This window comes from Ochotona princeps, chromosome 6, assembly GCF_030435755.1.
Source record: "Ochotona princeps isolate mOchPri1 chromosome 6, mOchPri1.hap1, whole genome shotgun sequence".
NCBI classification, from domain to species: domain Eukaryota; kingdom Metazoa; phylum Chordata; class Mammalia; order Lagomorpha; family Ochotonidae; genus Ochotona; species Ochotona princeps.
Window position 1 is genome coordinate 52,870,866 of NC_080837.1, and position 17,311 is coordinate 52,888,176.

At 39.5% G+C, this 17,311-nt stretch overlaps 1 protein-coding gene across 2 annotated transcripts in view; it reads left to right on the plus strand.

Annotated features, from left to right (window-relative positions):
• Nucleotides 1-17,311, plus strand: part of SCFD1 (sec1 family domain containing 1) — a 293,569-nt gene that overhangs the window by 261,279 nt on the left and 14,979 nt on the right. For both annotated transcript variants that reach the window (XM_058666288.1, XM_058666287.1), the window contains 5 exons: nucleotides 3,118-3,214; nucleotides 8,701-8,771; nucleotides 10,271-10,350; nucleotides 11,568-11,630; nucleotides 13,336-13,411. In XM_058666288.1, coding sequence (XP_058522271.1) covers nucleotides 3,118-3,214; nucleotides 8,701-8,771; nucleotides 10,271-10,350; nucleotides 11,568-11,630; nucleotides 13,336-13,411 — 387 coding nt within the window. The remainder of the gene's footprint in view (nucleotides 1-3,117; nucleotides 3,215-8,700; nucleotides 8,772-10,270; nucleotides 10,351-11,567; nucleotides 11,631-13,335; nucleotides 13,412-17,311) is intronic.

Genomic DNA, 17,311 nt, shown 5'->3' on the forward strand with positions numbered 1-17,311 from the left:
GGGGTGTTCCAGGTGCTCTCTGGAAGCGCCTCCTGCGCAGGCCCGCCCACCCCAGTGCTAGCACGGGACTGCCCAGCCCAGAGGCGTGCTTGGGTTCCTGTGGGATAGCACCGCCCAGCTGAGTGCCAGACCGCAAAGGCACGGGGGAGTATTCAGTGTGCCTTTTGCCTTTCTCCTCAGTGCACAGGACCGCTGTGCGTCACCTCCCAGACACAGTTTTGGCAGTTTCAAGGCACTCGCCCTGTGTCCCTAGATGCTGGAGTCTCGGGGGGGAGGGGCGGGGAGATGAGCACCAAGGGTGTTCAGGCTCTGTGCATGCCCCTGGGGGGCCAACTCCCGGAGCCTCCAACCCACCACTGTCCCCACCCAACTCACTCAAACCTCAGGTTCTTGCAGTCTGCCTCTTCCTCTGGTGGGAACCCTCGCCGCGGGTGCGTCTCCTGGCGACTGTGTCCGGTGCAGGTCCTGACGGGTCCCGATGGGACCTGGAGACTGCGGCGGGTGCAGGTCCTGGCGGGGCTTGGCGACTAGGGTGGGCGGATGCCAGCGGGTCCTGATGTCTGCAGCAGGTGCAGGTCCTGGCGGGTCCTGGCGACTAGGGTGGGCAGGTGCCAGTGGGTCCTGATCACTGCTGGTCCTCACGGCCACAGAGTCTGCGGGTCCTGAGGTCTGCGGGTCGACTGCGGCTCTCAGCGTCTGCACTCAAAGGTGACTCAGCAGGTCAGGAGTGGAAAGCCGTCTTTCCTGCCCTTTGTTTTGTTTTTCCCTGGTTGCTCTTCCAAGTTGTGTGGATTTTTTTGGCTCCACACTGTCCAGGGAACTTCACGTTCTTCTCCCTGTAGCTCTGTGCTGCTCCACTTACGCTTTTGTCACGTTCTAGCCCTCTCTGTCTGTGAGTTCCCTCACAGTCTTCCTCCTATGTCGGCCATCTTGCGAGTCTCTCGAGGAATATATTCTTAAAAAGCTAGTGTAAGAGAATAATTTGAATGTTGACCTAGAGGATTAAAAGCATACACAGGGCTTAATGAAAAGTCAGAGAATGCTGTGACTAGGGAGAACTGAGCTAGGAGGAACACATCTGGTAACCTGAGTCAGAATGTGAAAGGCCTGGATGTCAGTGTAACACCTGTGCATGTTACTGCCTTCGCCCTTTCATCTCTGGCTTTACAGACAATAGCTTTTCCAAATCTATTGTTCACATCAACAGTTTTTGCTACCATCATGGTTCTGCAAGAATTCTCTTCCACTGTCTTCACTGTTTCACTTCTCATACCCTACCATGGTCTGTTAAATAAGATCACTTAACCTTTCTTCTGTCCATTTTTAACTATCTAAGATTTTCTGATTGCTAGGACTTCAGCTGTTAACCTGTTTTAGCATTCTGTTTAGCTTTATACAGCAGTTAAAATAACTCCTGTTTCTTTGGAACCTGAAGACCATGGAGGTTCAGAGACTTTATGATGTAGGGTTTCCTTTAATATGCTGTAATAATCTTTAAGTGATTCTCCCTGTACTGATGCAGTCTGTGCTGATCAGGAATGAGAAGGGACAGGAGAGTGTATTTCAGAGGGTCTTCAGAAGGTTCGTGGAAAATGTGTATTAGGAAAAACTATCGATGGACTTCGTTTTTTTTTATATCAAGATGAGCTTTTAATTTGATTTTTCCATGAACTTTTAAAAATAACTTTCTTCTATTTTTTCTGTCAGGAAGGAGAAGGACATTAGAATATAGACTTTATGTTTTTGTAAATTTGTAACTGGCAGAAATAACCCAAATAAATACCTAGAGTAGGTAGAAATGTTGTAGAAAAGGACAGAATTGAGAACTGAGTCTTCTCAATGTATACCTTTGTGTGATGTTCTTTTGCCCTATCTGAATAGTTTGTTCATTTCAAACTCAGGCCTGTGTGCCACTGTGAGGGACTGTCACAGGGGTCACTTGTGGAGGGAATCACTCTCTGCTGTTAGACTGTACTCTAGTGAACCTTCAAATCACTGATTTGGGTGAAATGAACCATTTTTGTGTCCCCAAACCACTATCAAGTGAATTCATAAAACATCACTTGGCAGTTAAGTTACCACTTGGGACACCTGCATCCTATGTAGAAATGCCTGAATTTTCCTGGCTCTCTGCTCCTGATGCCACCTTCCTGCTGTTGCGCACCTGGGATGCAGTGCGTGGTACCTGAAGTAGTTGAGCTCCCATCACTGGAATTGAGACATGGATTGAGTTCCTGACTCCCAGTTTCAATATGACCAAGCCCCGGCCATTGCAGACATTTGGGGAGGGAGTCAGCAGATGGGAGTTCTCTTTCCCTTTGCCTCTTAAATAAATTTAAAAAAAGTAATTGCTTCCTGCTTCTCAGTTGGTTACAATTTAAATCAGTCAATTAGTATAGTACACCTATGTTTTTCTGTTTGTATATTGATTCTGTGTTAGCTTTACTAAATTCCTGATTTATGTCATGAAAGGTTTATATTCCCACCCTAACCTGTTCATCAGAAAGTATGTTTTTGTTTTTCTGTTATCTGTGGCTTAGAAAGTTGATAATGACAAATGTTACTTGCTTTAAAGAATCCTAACAGGTAGATTTCATATGGATAACTATAATCATCAAAATTTTAAATTAGAAAATATATGGGAAAAGTTTTAATGCTTTTCCATGATCTAAAACATCAAAATGTATTAAATAGGAAAGTGAATGATAGTTTTAATTAGGGTAATTGTTCAATGAAAGGGAAGCTATGTGGATACACACTAAAGTAAATATAGTATGACCATTAGACATTAGTTTTCATGGAAAACAATATGGTTTTTATTTTAATTGCTGTACAATAATTACAGTACAGTAGTTGAAAATTCTTTTGTATCTTTGCTAATATTTATGTACACGCAGAGTTATTTTGAATTTATTAATCAGAGCGTGGTAAATAAAATATCTATTGCTGGTGGGTTTTTTATATTTAATGCCTGATCAGAAGAACCTTTAGAATTTATTAGTAATGAAAACTTGCTTTTAAAAATTGATCATAGAATTTAAAAGTATGTAAGTTGAGAGACCTTTAACAAATTATCACTACTTACTGTGTTCTTATCTAATATTTATTTTCAAACAGGCAAGAAAACTGGATGTGTATTTTGAATATGAAGAAAAAATAATGAGCAAAACCACTCTGGATAAGTCTCTCCTAGATATAATATCAGACCCTGATGGTACGGACTGAAAATCTGATATTTCACAATTGATAATGAGTCCAGCATTTTCAATTTCAGTAAAATTTGAATAGGATTACTGTTTTTCAAGCTCCCACCTGCTAGAACATTCCTTAGATGACCACAGCTGGCAACCAGAGCCCAGCAGGAACACAGTCCAGGGCTCCACGTGTAGGCAGGAGCCCAAGTGCCTGAGCCATCACTACTGCTTCCCTGGTGTGCATTAGCAGGAAGTTGGAGTCAGGCAAGGCCAAAGTCAAGCTCGGCCATTCCAGTTCGGGGCACAGGCTGTCCAGCCACTAGGCTAAATGCCTGCTCCCACTGAATTTTCTTAAAAATGTTTTTAAGTGTGTGCCTTTTATATTCATTTGTTTTAAAGTGATAAATCTGGGGTGGGTGTTAAAGTACAAAGGACTAAGTTCCTCGCTCTCACATTGCAGTGCAGGTTCAAGTTCCAGTTGCTGTTCTGAACCGAATACCTGCTTCTCGGAAGGCAGCAGACAATGGCTCAGATACCTGGTCCCTGCAGCCCAGAGGGAGATGCAGATGGAATTTCAGGCTCCTGGCTTCATTCAGCCTGGCCAGCCCTGACTATTAAAAGCATTAGGAGAGTGAAACAGCAGATGAATGATTTTTCTCCCCCTCTCTCTGTCCCTTTTTTTGTTTCTGAATTTTTTTTTTACATTTTATTATTGCTATCATTTTATGATACAGCTCCATATTCCCTTATCCCCTCCCCAATTCCCTCCCCCCCACATAGTTCCTCTATATCATTACTAACATATAGTTCTTCATACTCAGTCATATGTCCATCATTGCTGGCATGAACAATGGCAGAGAGTTCCAAATCCTATTGTCAAGATATAGTAAACACTTTCATTGTAAGTCCATCTTTGTCTGGAAGCAGAAATGCATGCCACACTGCATCCTCACATCTGGATGTTAAGTCTCCATTTCACAAAGTCTCCATTTCACAAGTCTCCATTTATTAAATGAAAAGTCATGATAAAAATCAACAATAGAACGAAAAAAAGAAATTTACAATGCCTGAAGTTAAATGACATGTTACTAGATATGACAGTCTCCATTACACAGCTACTATACATCCCCTTAAATAAAAAGCCACAAAACAAAATCAACATCCGGCAGAAAAAAGAAATTAACAACACCAAGAAGTTAAATAACATGCTATTAAATGACTAATATGTAGCTAAAGAAGTGAAAATCAAGAACCTTCTTGAAGAAAATGATGCTACTGCATGATCTACGAGTCATTGAATGATTTAATCAGAAGAAAGTGTTTTGAAGAGATGAAACCAACAGAAAACAACAAAACCATGTGATATAGTTTGCGCTGATCTTTGTTGAAGTATGTCTCCAGACAGTAAATTGTTTTTTAATCCAGTCTACTACTCTATGACATTTGATTGAGCTTAAGCCATTTACATTCAGAGTTTAATATACATGGGTGTTACTTTGGTCCTGTTATTTTAGAAATGGGTTATTCATTGGTTTAGTCTTCTGTTGTCATTTTACTGGGATGTTCTTCCCGTTTGCCTTTGGTTTTGGTAGGTGCTATTCCTCTTCTCTGCCAAGAGAACATCTTGAAATATCATTTGTGGGCAGGTTTGGAAGAGGCATATTCTTTTAGCTTTTCTTTACTGTGGAAGAATTTTATTTCATTTTCAAAGACAACAGAAAGCTTTGCTGGATATGTTATCCTAGGCCGACAATTTTTTTCTTTTAGAATCTGGAATATGTCACTCCATTCTCTTCTTGCCTGTAGAGTTTCCTGTGAGAGATCTCCTGTGAGTTAATTGGCGTTCCTTTATATGTCAATTGATTTTTTTCACGTGCACATTTAAGGATCTTTTCCTTATGTTCAATTGAAGAGAGCTTGAAGATCATGTGTCTTGGTGAAGATCACTTTTGATGAAGCCTGTTGAGAGTTCTGTACCCCTCGTGGATCTTATTTCCCAATTCTTTCTCCAGATTAGGGAAATTTTCCTTTATTATTTCATTAAATACATTTGTAAACTCAAATTTTCTTTCTGTACCTTCTGGGATTCCCATAACTCTTATATTTGGCCTTTTAATAGTGTCTTTCAATTCTTGAATACTTTTTTTGGCCTGATCCAGCTCTGCTTCCAGCTTTTTGTTTGCTTCCTCCTGGTGACAGGAAATATCTTCCAATTCTGAGATTCTTTCTTCTGCTTGCTTCATTCTATTTTGGAGACTCTACAGTACTTTTAATTTGCTCTACTATGTTCTCAATTTCTGATATATCAGCCTTGATTTGCTTTATTGCTTCCTTAAATTCTTTGAACTCTTGCATGAGCTTCTCATTTTTGATCAGAATCTTTAAAATGAGTCTTACAGATTCTGTGTGCCCCATTTTCTCTATGTCTTCCTCAGTTAACTCTGAGGTTGGCATAGGGTTTTGCTCCTTTGCAGGGGAGTTTTCAGTAATATTCATTTTGCCTTTGTCTCTTCTTTTGCTCTTGATCATTGTACTTCTGGTTAGCAGAGTCTTCTCCTTGGGGCAGGTTTCTAAGCTGTGTCACCCACAGGTCTACAATGCGATTTTACTTATTGCAGTGGGTACACAACTTTTTGCTTACAGCCACTTGTGCCACAACCTCCAGCAAGTTCCAGGTCTGGGTTCTTATGTCATATTTCCACCGTGGTCTCCACAGCCCTAGCTGCTGGCTCACCACTTTCCACCTCCTGTGATACCGTGCTGAGGCTGCACCGTTGTCTCTATGCAACCTTTCTCCCACTTCCAGTTGGAGCAGGTCCCAGGATTAGAGAGACACCAGGTGTCCTATATAATTAGGTTGTTGGTGGCGCTGATCTTGTCGGAACCTGTTGTACGTTACGTCTGGGTGCCACGTTGCTGCAGTTCACTGAGTCAGAAAGGAGTTCACTCCCAGTTCAGTGTATACTCAGTCCTTTTGCTTCCCCTTTCCCCCTTACGCAAAATGGTGCCCAATTCAGCTCAAGGGGGCTGACTGGGCTGTAAAATCCACTCTGTTCTCACACTGCCCGTCTGAGATCTGCTGCTCTGTCTCTGCTCCTGGTCAAATCAAACGGACCAGCAGGACGGACAGGTCTTTCTCTGGCTTCACCTCCCAAGCTCCCAGTGAAAGTCCCTTCCCACCTAGTTGCTTGTGGAGTTCTGGCTGCTGGTGGAGATCAGATCTCCGTGCTGGAGTATCAGTCTCTGCAACACCACACTGCTGTGCCCGCTGCTTTCCTGTATCTGTCAGTCTCCAGGTACCCCTCTGCTGTTATTCTGTCCTTTCCTATTTCCTGAAATATGTCCTCTCTGCTTCATCATGATTAAATGTTTTTTCCGTCCGTTTAAATGTGTCCTTACCCTATTCCGCTATCTTGATTCTTCTGTCACTTTTTTTTTAAAGAATTATTTATTTTTATTGGAAAGTTAGATAGGGAGGAGGAGAAATGGAGAGGAAGATCTTCCGTCCACTGGTTCACTCCCCAGGCAGCCGCAACAGCTGGAGCTCTGCCAATCTGAAGCCAGGAGCCCGGAGCCTCTTCCATGTCTCCCATGTGGGTGCAAAGTCCCAAGGCTTTGGACTGTCCTCGATTGCTTTCCCAGGCCACAAGTAGGGAGCTGGATGGGAAGCAGGGCCGCCTGAATTAAAACCGGAGCCCATATGGAATCCTGGCACATTCAAGGCGAGGACTTTTAACTGCTAGGCTATTGCACCAGGCCCTCTTTCTGTCACTCTTACAAAGAAATAAATCTATAAAAATAAGATGAGCTGAAAATAAATTGAGCTAAAGCTCAGTTTGTGCTGATTCCTAAGGAAAAGTATGGCATGGAAGCAAGTGTCTGTGCGTGATACTCTTTCTAATTACTTTCATTTGCTCTAAAGAGTTAAAACATGGATCTAAAAGTGATTTATCGTTGTGAACTGTTTTGTCTATATACTCGTCAAATATAGATTGTGTGTGTGCATGTACTCATAGTGTTTTGTAGCTCTGCCAACTGAGAGGGCCTGAGATGCTAGTACATATTTTGCTTCTATATGGCAGTTTCTACCAGGACTGCTTGGAAAAGTAGCTGATTCCAGGGCTAGAAAAGGGAAAGAAAGTACTTAAGGGGAATAGAACTTTTTTGGTGTTAGAAAGCAAAGATAGTACTCAAAAAAATGAAACATGTTAGAAGGACTCACCAGTTTGAAGAGGCTTTAAATTATGACAATTGGAACATCAAAATAAATAGTATTGATGATTATTACCCATTGAGTAAAAAAGGAAGCTGTGAACCCTTACAGACATTAATAAGTAAGTTCTACAAGCTCTGTACACAGTTTCAAGTTTCTCCCCTAAGAACTCTTACTGAAAAGTTTTGGGATTGGACATAGATCCCAGTAGCTAATACTAAAGGTTCTGAAACTACTCATTGATGGGAATGCAGCCCACAGGAGTCTCCTAGGAGCTTTAATGCAGCGTGAGCTACTCACCCATTAGAACAAAAGCATCATTGGTCTCCTGGGGTTCAAAGAGGACCCTGAGTCTCAACCTAACATTCAAAATGTCCTGGATATATTTACTTACAAGCGTGGGAACTTGGGATCCGATCACTGATTCACTTTAATTTACTGCTCTATTGGATTGGGGGAGTCAATAATAAGTTGAGAATGAGTGTCTGAATTTCCAAATTATACTAAAAAATTGAACTACTAGGGGGTTTTTTTGGTAATTAAATATGTACAGTTAGGACACAACATTGGAATAACTTTTTAAATGTTGCAAACAGTATTTTGACCTTTTTGTTTCCCAGGGGAATCCAGTAGAAAGGAGGATAAGTGAGTTTCTCAGGATATCTTTAGGCTTTGGGTAATGGAATAACGTGGCTCAAACCACTCTGCACAAAGGAGAAATCCCTGAGGTCTTACTTTGCCTTAAACTTTGTAGTGTAACACAGTAGTGTCCTTTTTAAAATGAAAATGTCTTTTCCAAATCATATAGTTCATAATATCCCTCAGAAAGAGAAGACATGTGAATATGGAGGGCCCCGATTTGAGAAGTTGAAACTGTAGGCTCAGCTCATCGGCTTCACTTAGCCAGCCAACATTTCCCAGTCTCCAATACCTACAGTTTCCTAGGATGTGCCATTTGTATACACATGGTCCTTTTGAAATTGTTTCTAGCATCCCCTAGCATCTCAGAAATAACCTGTTTTTATAATGTATGATAGTTTGTCTTTCATTTCTGAGGTTTATGTCCAAAAAATATCATCCAAACGTAGAAATTTCAGACCATAGGATTTTCTTGCATATTTGTATTTTCTTTGGTTGCAGTTGTAGTGCTTATTACCTTAACTTAGTTGAAAAGAACGATATTTTTATTTGCCACATTTGTTTATACTTTGAATTTTAATGTTCTTGTTAAGGTGTTAGAATACTTAAGTACTGCACTTAGGAATACCGTTTTTAATGTTTTCTCTTTTGTAGCGGGAACTCCAGAAGACAAAATGAGGCTGTTTCTGATCTATTACATAAGCACACAGCAAGTGCCTTCTGAGGTATGTCCCCTCTTCAATTGTTGGGAAGAAGAGGGAATGTTTGTTTACAGAGTTATTATAGCTAGATTTTCAAAAATAGAAGTAAAGCCACTGTGGCTAAGCCTCTGCTTCATTCCTGTCTTTACAAGAAAAAGAGTTTGTTAAAGCTGATCCTATTGACTGCTGAGTTTTATTTGGGAGCAGCATTTATCATCAGCAGGGGAAACTCCACAGGAAATGTCTGATCACTCTTAAGTTGTTGGAATATGAAATGAATTCAAGTGGCCAAAGTACTTGTTTTTGGAAAATAACTTCCAAAATAAGGAATTCAATTTTGCTATGCCTTTAGAATGGTTGGTTCAGATTTCTTTAAAATTAATGCACTATGTAGAAAATACCCTATATTTCTATTCTTTTGAGGAAGGTGTTGACTCTGGTAGCAGACATATCTTGCTGGATCTGAAACTGTTGAGACTGTTAATTCCATGGGGATTTCCTAGGTGAGCCACTAGCATAGGAACACCGGAGGTGGCGTCTGTAGTAAAATGGCTATTGGAAGCTCCTTTCCTCTGCTGGTAGAAATTATTTATGTCTCCTAAATTGTAAGGCTTCTGCTGGCCAAACTCTGGCATGGCATGCTAAAAGAACAGACCAAATCCAGTATTTGCCCTAGATTCTTCTACCTTACCCCAGGAGTGTGTATCTTGCCTTTAGAGATCTCTCTTTCATCAGAGGGGATTTAGCTAGATCTTGGGGAATTATAATAGTCTATAATTATTTTCTTAAGAATAGAAGAGTTTAGTAATTCAGCTTTCTTTTTAAAATATATCATTTTATTTTGATTTACTTTGGTAAGGATTATGTCTTTTCATAAATTTGAGTGATCCTTAAAGTTGGAAGAAAATTAGGACTTAGCAGTATCAAATGAATAGCCTCAAAAATATAAAGGAGAAAAAATCCCTGCTTGGAGGAACCCTAGCATTTTCTCAGGTATACAGTTCGTAGTGTAGTCACTATGATGATAAGCTCCTTTAATTTATTAAATTTCACTGGATTTACTCATCAGGGAATGAAAAGAATAAAAGATTCAAGAAAAACAAACTACAGCTTAAAAAGTAGTGGACTAAAGTAGTTCCATTAATAAATTTGGACCCCTGGGTTCACAGAAGGAGATGGGAAACCTTTATCTACATTTGTCTCCCTGGATGTTTCTGATTGGAGATGTTCTCGCTCAGATCAGCCACTCAGTGCTTTTCCCAGGGAGAGGCAGTACGTTTCAACGATAAAGGAAAAAACCTTGTTGGACAAAATACTGTACTTCTCAGATTTTTTTAAAGTATTAAGGAGTTTGCATTATATATGATTTTTATCTCAGGTAGCTATTTAAAATGTGACTTTACCATACTTGGATGCCTAGAATTTAATTCAACCATGTGTTCTTTTTGTTTAACGGAAAAACAACAGTGATCTTTGATAAAAGTAAATATTTTTCTTGTGATTTTTTTTTTTTCTTATTTCAGGCAGATTTGGAGCAGTACAAAAAAGCTTTAACTGATGCAGGATGTAATCTTAATCCATTACTGTATATCAAACAGTGGAAGTAAGTTTTATTTTCTCATTTAATTCCTGTCTTGTAAGAAGGCACAGTTGAGGTTTTGGTCCCAAGACCATGGGAGTCCTAGTAAGCAAACACTGCTGTGGGGTGTATTTCTACCCAGTGGCATACATGTCTTCTGGCCTGTCGTTCACTTAAAATTACATACAACAGTGATACCTTTCTTTACTAGACGAGCTTCGTATGTTTTTGGTGAGACGAGAAAATCAAAGATTAGAATGTTTTGGATCATATGTCTCAAAAGCATTACAGTGAAATTTTCTGTTTTTCTGGATATTTTCAGAAGTTTTTAAATGGTAACTTTGGATTTATACTAAGAAAAAGTAATGTGATTGAAAGACTTTGAAGCAATTGTAGTAATGAAATTTCAAAACCAATATGAATATCTAGCAGTAGTATTGGCAAATAGACCATGGTATTTCCATAAAATCACAGATCGTTTTGTAGAGGTGATGTTGGTACAGCAGCTAACTTGCTGCTTGGGACATGCACATCCCCTTTGAACCTAGGTTGAGAACGCCTCCGCTTATGATTCCCAAGTACCTGCTAACTGTCATCCTGGGAAGTAGCCATAATATTTTTTTAAAGATTTATTTTTGTTGGACAGTCAGAGTTACAGAGAGAAAGATCGTCCATCCTCTGGTTCACTCCTCAAGTGGCCACAATGACTGGAACTAAGCCAGCCAGAAGCCAGGTGCCAGAAACCTCTTGTGGGTCTCCCATACTGGCGCAGGGTCCCAAGGCCTTGGGCCGTCCTCGACTGTTTTCCCAGGCCATAAGCCAGAAACTGGATGGGAAGTAGAGCAGCCAGTATACGAACCACACCGACTTGAGATCCTGGCAGGTGCAAGGGAAGGAGTTTAGTTAGCCACTAGGCTACCGTACCGGGCCCCAGTAATATTTCTTTAAACTGGGAAATCATTATTACCAAGTTTGTTTCCTGGTTTCCACTTTAATCTTGCCAGTTTTCATTGTCTTCAGTCTACAGTGGTAGCATTTATTTAATATATACCCAGTGTTTATTCTCAGTGATTCAGTACTGCTAATTGTAGTAGAGTTCTGTTAGTTGAAAATTATTTTTCTTTTAAGAAAATGCATACCAGAACTTAGAATTAGCCTTATGAATATTTGGTATCACCACAAAACTGAATGATGGCTAGTCAGTTCATAAATGTAATTTCCTTCCTTTCCTTGCTTAACAGGGCTTTTGCCAAGATGGCCTCAGCGCCTACTAGCTACGGTAGTACTACCACTAAACCAATGGGGTAAGTATTTGTAATGATTTTGATTGACATTAGACATTCATGGCTTCCAAACACAGTGTCTGACACCTGGAATGCAGAATGTTTTCTTGATACAAGATAATTGTCAACCTGCCTTTGGTTTCCTTAAAGTATTTAAAATGTAATTAGTGTCTTTTACATGAGTTGAGCTATTTGCTTCATGCTGCTTTGTTCTTAAAACATTCATTATTTCATTCCAGAAAAAAACAAAGGTTGGAGCTTTTTGCATCACTATTCATGCCTAACATGACTTAGAGCTAGTTACTTAGGTCTTCAAGATATATCCGTAGGACATAGACATGGTGCCAGGTGACAACTCAGACACCTCCCGGGCTGGTCCTGCAGATTATCCTGCAGTATATGCGAGTTCAATGAGGGTGACACAGTCATTCTGACTCTTTTGACAAGCCATGCAAACAATTCCAGATGAACTTGAAGAGCTAGAACAGAAGGATGAAGCCCAGAGGAAGACAGGTTTATGCTACTAGCCCCATATTGAGCTACTGGTTTTAGTGGAATGATTTCTAAAAAAACAAAGCAAAATGAATCCAGCAGGTTCCCCCCTCGACAGTGCTGGAGTGCACAATGAAGGGTTAACACACACCTTTGCCAGGAACTCATTTCAGAGAGTGAAGACAAGGCTGGGAAAGGGTATTATTTTTGGAAAATTATTCCCGTGTATGTCATAAAATGACTTTCCAGTTTCATGTCTTGAAATATTGAATGTCTAAATTCTGTTAGGCTTCTTATGGATTATGTGATTGGAAGTTTTAATAAAATGTATTATAAGAAAATCTTGGGTGATTTTAAGGCTATTCCTAGCATTCTAATATAATGCAGGATTACTATGATGGGCCAAAAAGCATCCTTTGATCCTGTCTGAGCCTGTTTGTACTACAGATACAAACCAAGAATGGCAGCTTATTTGTTGGCATTTTTTGTTGTTAAACATTAAGACAATGGATATTTTTCAAAGTTGAGGCAAATTCCCTATGTATATAGTGCTTTGTGGTTTTTTTTTTTTTAAAGATTTATTTTATTTTTATTACAAAGTCAGATATACTGAGAGGAGGAGAGATAGAGAGGAAGTGGAGCTGCCGGGATTAGAACCAGCGGCCATATGGGATCAAGGCGAGGACCTTAGCCACTAGGCCACGCTGCCGAGCCCGCTTTGTGTTTTTAGTTGGTAGATTGTGTGTATAGAGGGGAGGAGACGATGGACTACGTGGTGGAGCCAGCTGCTGTGACAGCACAGGAACATCTGACCTGCTGATAATATTATAAGCAGTTGACTATACTGTCAGTCTTTTCATGTGCTTTGCAATTGTAAAGTAGTCTGAATTACAGTCTTTAATTTGTTTTAGCATTGAGAGGCAATCAATCAGCAAGGCAAGGAATACTTAAATCATAATTTCTCTAAAAACAGCAGCAAAGACTAGGAAAATGCTTAAAGACCAACTGTTTATATCTTAAAGTAATTACTGACAAATCAGAGTATTGTATTACAATTTTATTATTAAATAGCAACAGTGCTGTCCATGGAAGCAGAACTTCTCCAGGCCATTCTGTTTCTTGAAAGCGAAGCTGGGAGGTGCAGTGAGCAGCCTGTGCTGTGCTCAGGCGAGTGCTTCCTGGGAAACTGACGGAGTAACAATTCTTAGTGTGGTCTTCTTTTGCTCCCGCCTAGTCTCTTATCACGAGTCATGAATACAGGATCACAGTTTGTCATGGAAGGAGTGAAGAACCTGGTATTGAAACAGCAAGTAAGTACTTTTGTGGGAAAACACACAAGTGAACTGGTTGCTTGCTCACTTGGAGCATTTCTCAAGTAATAAATATTAGGTTAAAATCAGGAAGTCTTTACTGGTATACTGAAATAACCAGGTGTTGTTATGGGTATGGTTTAGAATTCACTGAAATTTCATGCTTGTTTTTTGAGATTTACCTCTGGACTTCACCGACATCTTGATATCTTTTCTTGAACTGCTTTCATGGTTCATTAATTGAAAAGCTGAGCCTAACCTAGTTGGAATAAGTAACATTTAACATGTACTAAGAATATGCATAAGCTAATGAACTTGATAGCTAATCAAAAGTCTTGAGTAAATTGGAATATTTTAATTTACATTCATAATTTAGAATAATGAAATTATAGCTTAATTTCATCATTCATTAATGTTATCCTTGTTTTTACATATAAGACATTTTTTAACTGATTTTTAATTTCTCTGGTTTTTCTGTTGTGTAAATATCCAATTTTAGAATTGTCATTAATTGTTTAGGGTTCTTTTCAAAAAACATTACTTTTTTATGCAAATACTCAAGTATGCATTATTTTGTTAGACTCTGCTGAATCCATTCGACATCCTTTCATTCTTTCATCATCCCCATTTATGGTTTTACATCTTTTTTTTTAAACTGGAATATTTTAAGATAAATCTGAGATTCAGTGTTTCACATAAACAGAATGTCATAAGAAGTATTTTATTGAAGGCCAGATTGAGGAGAGAGCACACAGTTCAGTCAGGTTGGAGTGTTAGCTTGCCTGCCTTCAGGAAGAGATCTGCTCTCTCTCGGAACTTCTGCCACACCGGCTTAGCTCTCATGTTGTTGACTTGTGGAATCTTAAATAAACATTGTTTGCATTTTACTTCTAGATAGAGTCTTTCAGTGCCAGGAATTTTTTTCCATCTTTGGATTTCTCTTAGTGCTTTGCATGAAGTAGGTTACTAGTTCTAAAGTAACATTCTTCTAAAAAACATGTTGGGATTAATAAAGAATAGTGAAAAATCCTTTACTTAATTAAAGACTGGTACTTTCCCACTCACCCTCAGGTATAATCCCAATTGCATTCTTCCCTAACTACTTTTAGCCTCCTTATTCCTGCTCCCAGTTCTTTCCTGGAAGGGAGCTATTGCCAAGTAAATGATCCACTGGCCTCTGCTTCCCAGTGCTGCCCTCATCCATTCAGCCCTCTTCACCTGGAGCTCACTGCGGAGTCCAGTGCCATTCTGACTGCCCTCAGCTGTGCACAAGATGATGTTCCGGGGGCACACGCAGACCGCCAGTGCCTAAGCTGATATAAACGGAGTATTGTGGGGTTGTCAGGAAGTTCATGAGAAACATGTAGTATGAAAAGACTGCGTGGATTTTAATTTTTCCCCCAAAGTAAACTTCTTTAATTCTGTCTTCCTTGAACTCTTTGAAGTACACTCCATACTAAGCAGAACAGAGAGCTTATATAATCTAGAAATTGTAGGCTTTAATCATTGAAATAATCTCTTTTTGAACTTACTACATTATAGTCACATGATATATGTTCTCTAATACTTGTGAAAGATGCACAAATTGGTCAGCTGTTAAATACTTTGTTAACAACCATTTTTCTTAATCCACTAACTATCCTTTATGATAGTTAAGATAAATTCTTTTGCTTTTCTTAGTATTGGAAATAATGCACTGCTTTGACATACACAATTTCCCACAAAAGTGAAATTAAATGGTCTTAGTTACCTCTATTTTTAATAACTCACCACTACAAAAGCCATGTGGTTTTTTTAATTGAGAATTAAAGACAATAGAGGCAATAGCTGTTTGCCACTTACTATGGTAAATAGCATTTATACTATATGTTTATACTATATATATCTACTATGTTTACTGTATACATGCTATTTTTAAAAGCTTTATTTGTTTTATTGCAAAGTCAGATATATAGAGAGAGGGAGGAGGAGAGACAGAGAGGAAGATCTTTCGCCTGATGATTCACTCCCCAAGTGACCCCTACAGCTGGAGCTGAGCCAATCTGGAGGATCCCAAGGCTTTGGGCCATCCTCGACTGCTTTCCCAGGCCACAAACAGGGACCTGGATGAAAGTGGGGCTGCCGAGATTAGAACCAGCACCCATATGGGGTCCTGGCACGTTCAAGGCGAGGACTTTAGCTGCTGGGCCATGGTGCCGGGCCCACTATATTTTTTATTATGAAATAAAAATCATGTTACAAAATAATTATTTCAGTATTATCCTTTTCTGTTGCTGTTCAGAGTAACACTAGAGGACACTGAAATTAAAAAGTTTCCACAGATTTAAAGAGACTAAAAAGACATCTAATTATGGTCCTGATTAAGAGTATTAATTTCAATAAGAAAACTCAAGAATAACTGATTAGATATTGAACTGTGTGGTAATCAGAACTTCACAATAAATGCATGTATCAAAACATCACATTGTATATCCTAAATTATAGTAGTTTTTATTTGTTTATATTGAGTCATACCTGAGTAAAGCTCAGGGAGAAATTATCTATTTCTAATTATGTTGGATATGCTAATAACATGGTTATCTACAAAATATTTTGGGCATACATATTTATGGAAGTATTTATGGTTTAATGATGACTTTGTATTGTGGACTAGTTTAAAAGACCTTAGGGGGCCCGGCGGCGTGGCCTAGCAGCTAAAGTCCTCACCTTGAAAGCCCCGGGATCCCATATGGGTGCCAGTTCTAATCCTGGCAGCTCCACTTCCCATCCAGCTCCCTGCTTGTGGCCTGGGAAAGCAGTCGAGGACGGCCCAAAGCTTTGGGACCCTGGCCCCGCGTGGGAGACCCGGAGGAGGCTCCTGGCTCCTGGCTTCGGATCGGCACAGCACCGGCCCGTTGCGGCTCACTTGGGGAGTGAAACATCGGATGGAAGATCTTCCTCTCTGTCTCTCCTCCTCTCTGTATATCCGGCTTTCCAATAATAAAAAAATCTTAAAAAAAAAAAAAAAGAGCTTAGGAAGAAATGAGCAGCTCAGAGTATAAACAAAAGATGCAGTGTGTTTCAAATTGTTGAAGCTACATTATAGGGTCTAGGTATAAACCACATTACATTCTCCTCTTCACTGAGCTGCTTTCTGTTATTTACTCTTGCTTGGCTAATAGCAACCCTCACAGAGGTCTGCGTGGCGGGGTCTCGTCAGCACAAGCCATCATCGCAGCCCAGAGGCTGCACGTGCTAAATTAGACAGGTCAAGAAGTGGTGAATTCCAGGAGAGCTCACAGGAAAGGAAGCATCTGTTGGGGTTATAGAGCTGTATCGCATTTCTTAGGTTGTTTTTTGTTTCAGTACAAACTTCAGTTTGGTTGTTTGAGCAATTGAACCATCAAAAACAGAGCTAACATTGCTTTTATCTGAATATTTCCAATAACTAAAGTCATAATACCAGTAAGGGTTTTTGTAAGTTGATTTCTCACTATGTTTGCCTTTGCATTTGAAATCTGATTATGTTAGAAATAGTTATTTTTAATTTAGCCAGTCAGGTGTATGGGACTTTTGTCTCTTAAATCTAGATTCTCAGTTCTCTGCTCAGATCTTCAGTTGCTAGCTCAGTGTTTTCCATTGCATTTGCAAACAGCAGTTTCCGAGATTTATTTACAAATAATGTACATACTTAAAACTTTCTAAAAAGTGGTGTTCATTTAATCATATTTCTTTTATACCTTTTTTCAGTATCAAGTTTTTTTGAATGTTTTTGAAGTGAACAAACTATTTAGCAAAGAAAATTACTGGTTTTATTCTAAAGGTTTTCTATTTGCTAGTGTAATACTTTGCTAGTAATCATATAATGAGCCTAGTATCTGAATTATTCCTGATATGCAAATGGTTTTTACTAATTCAATT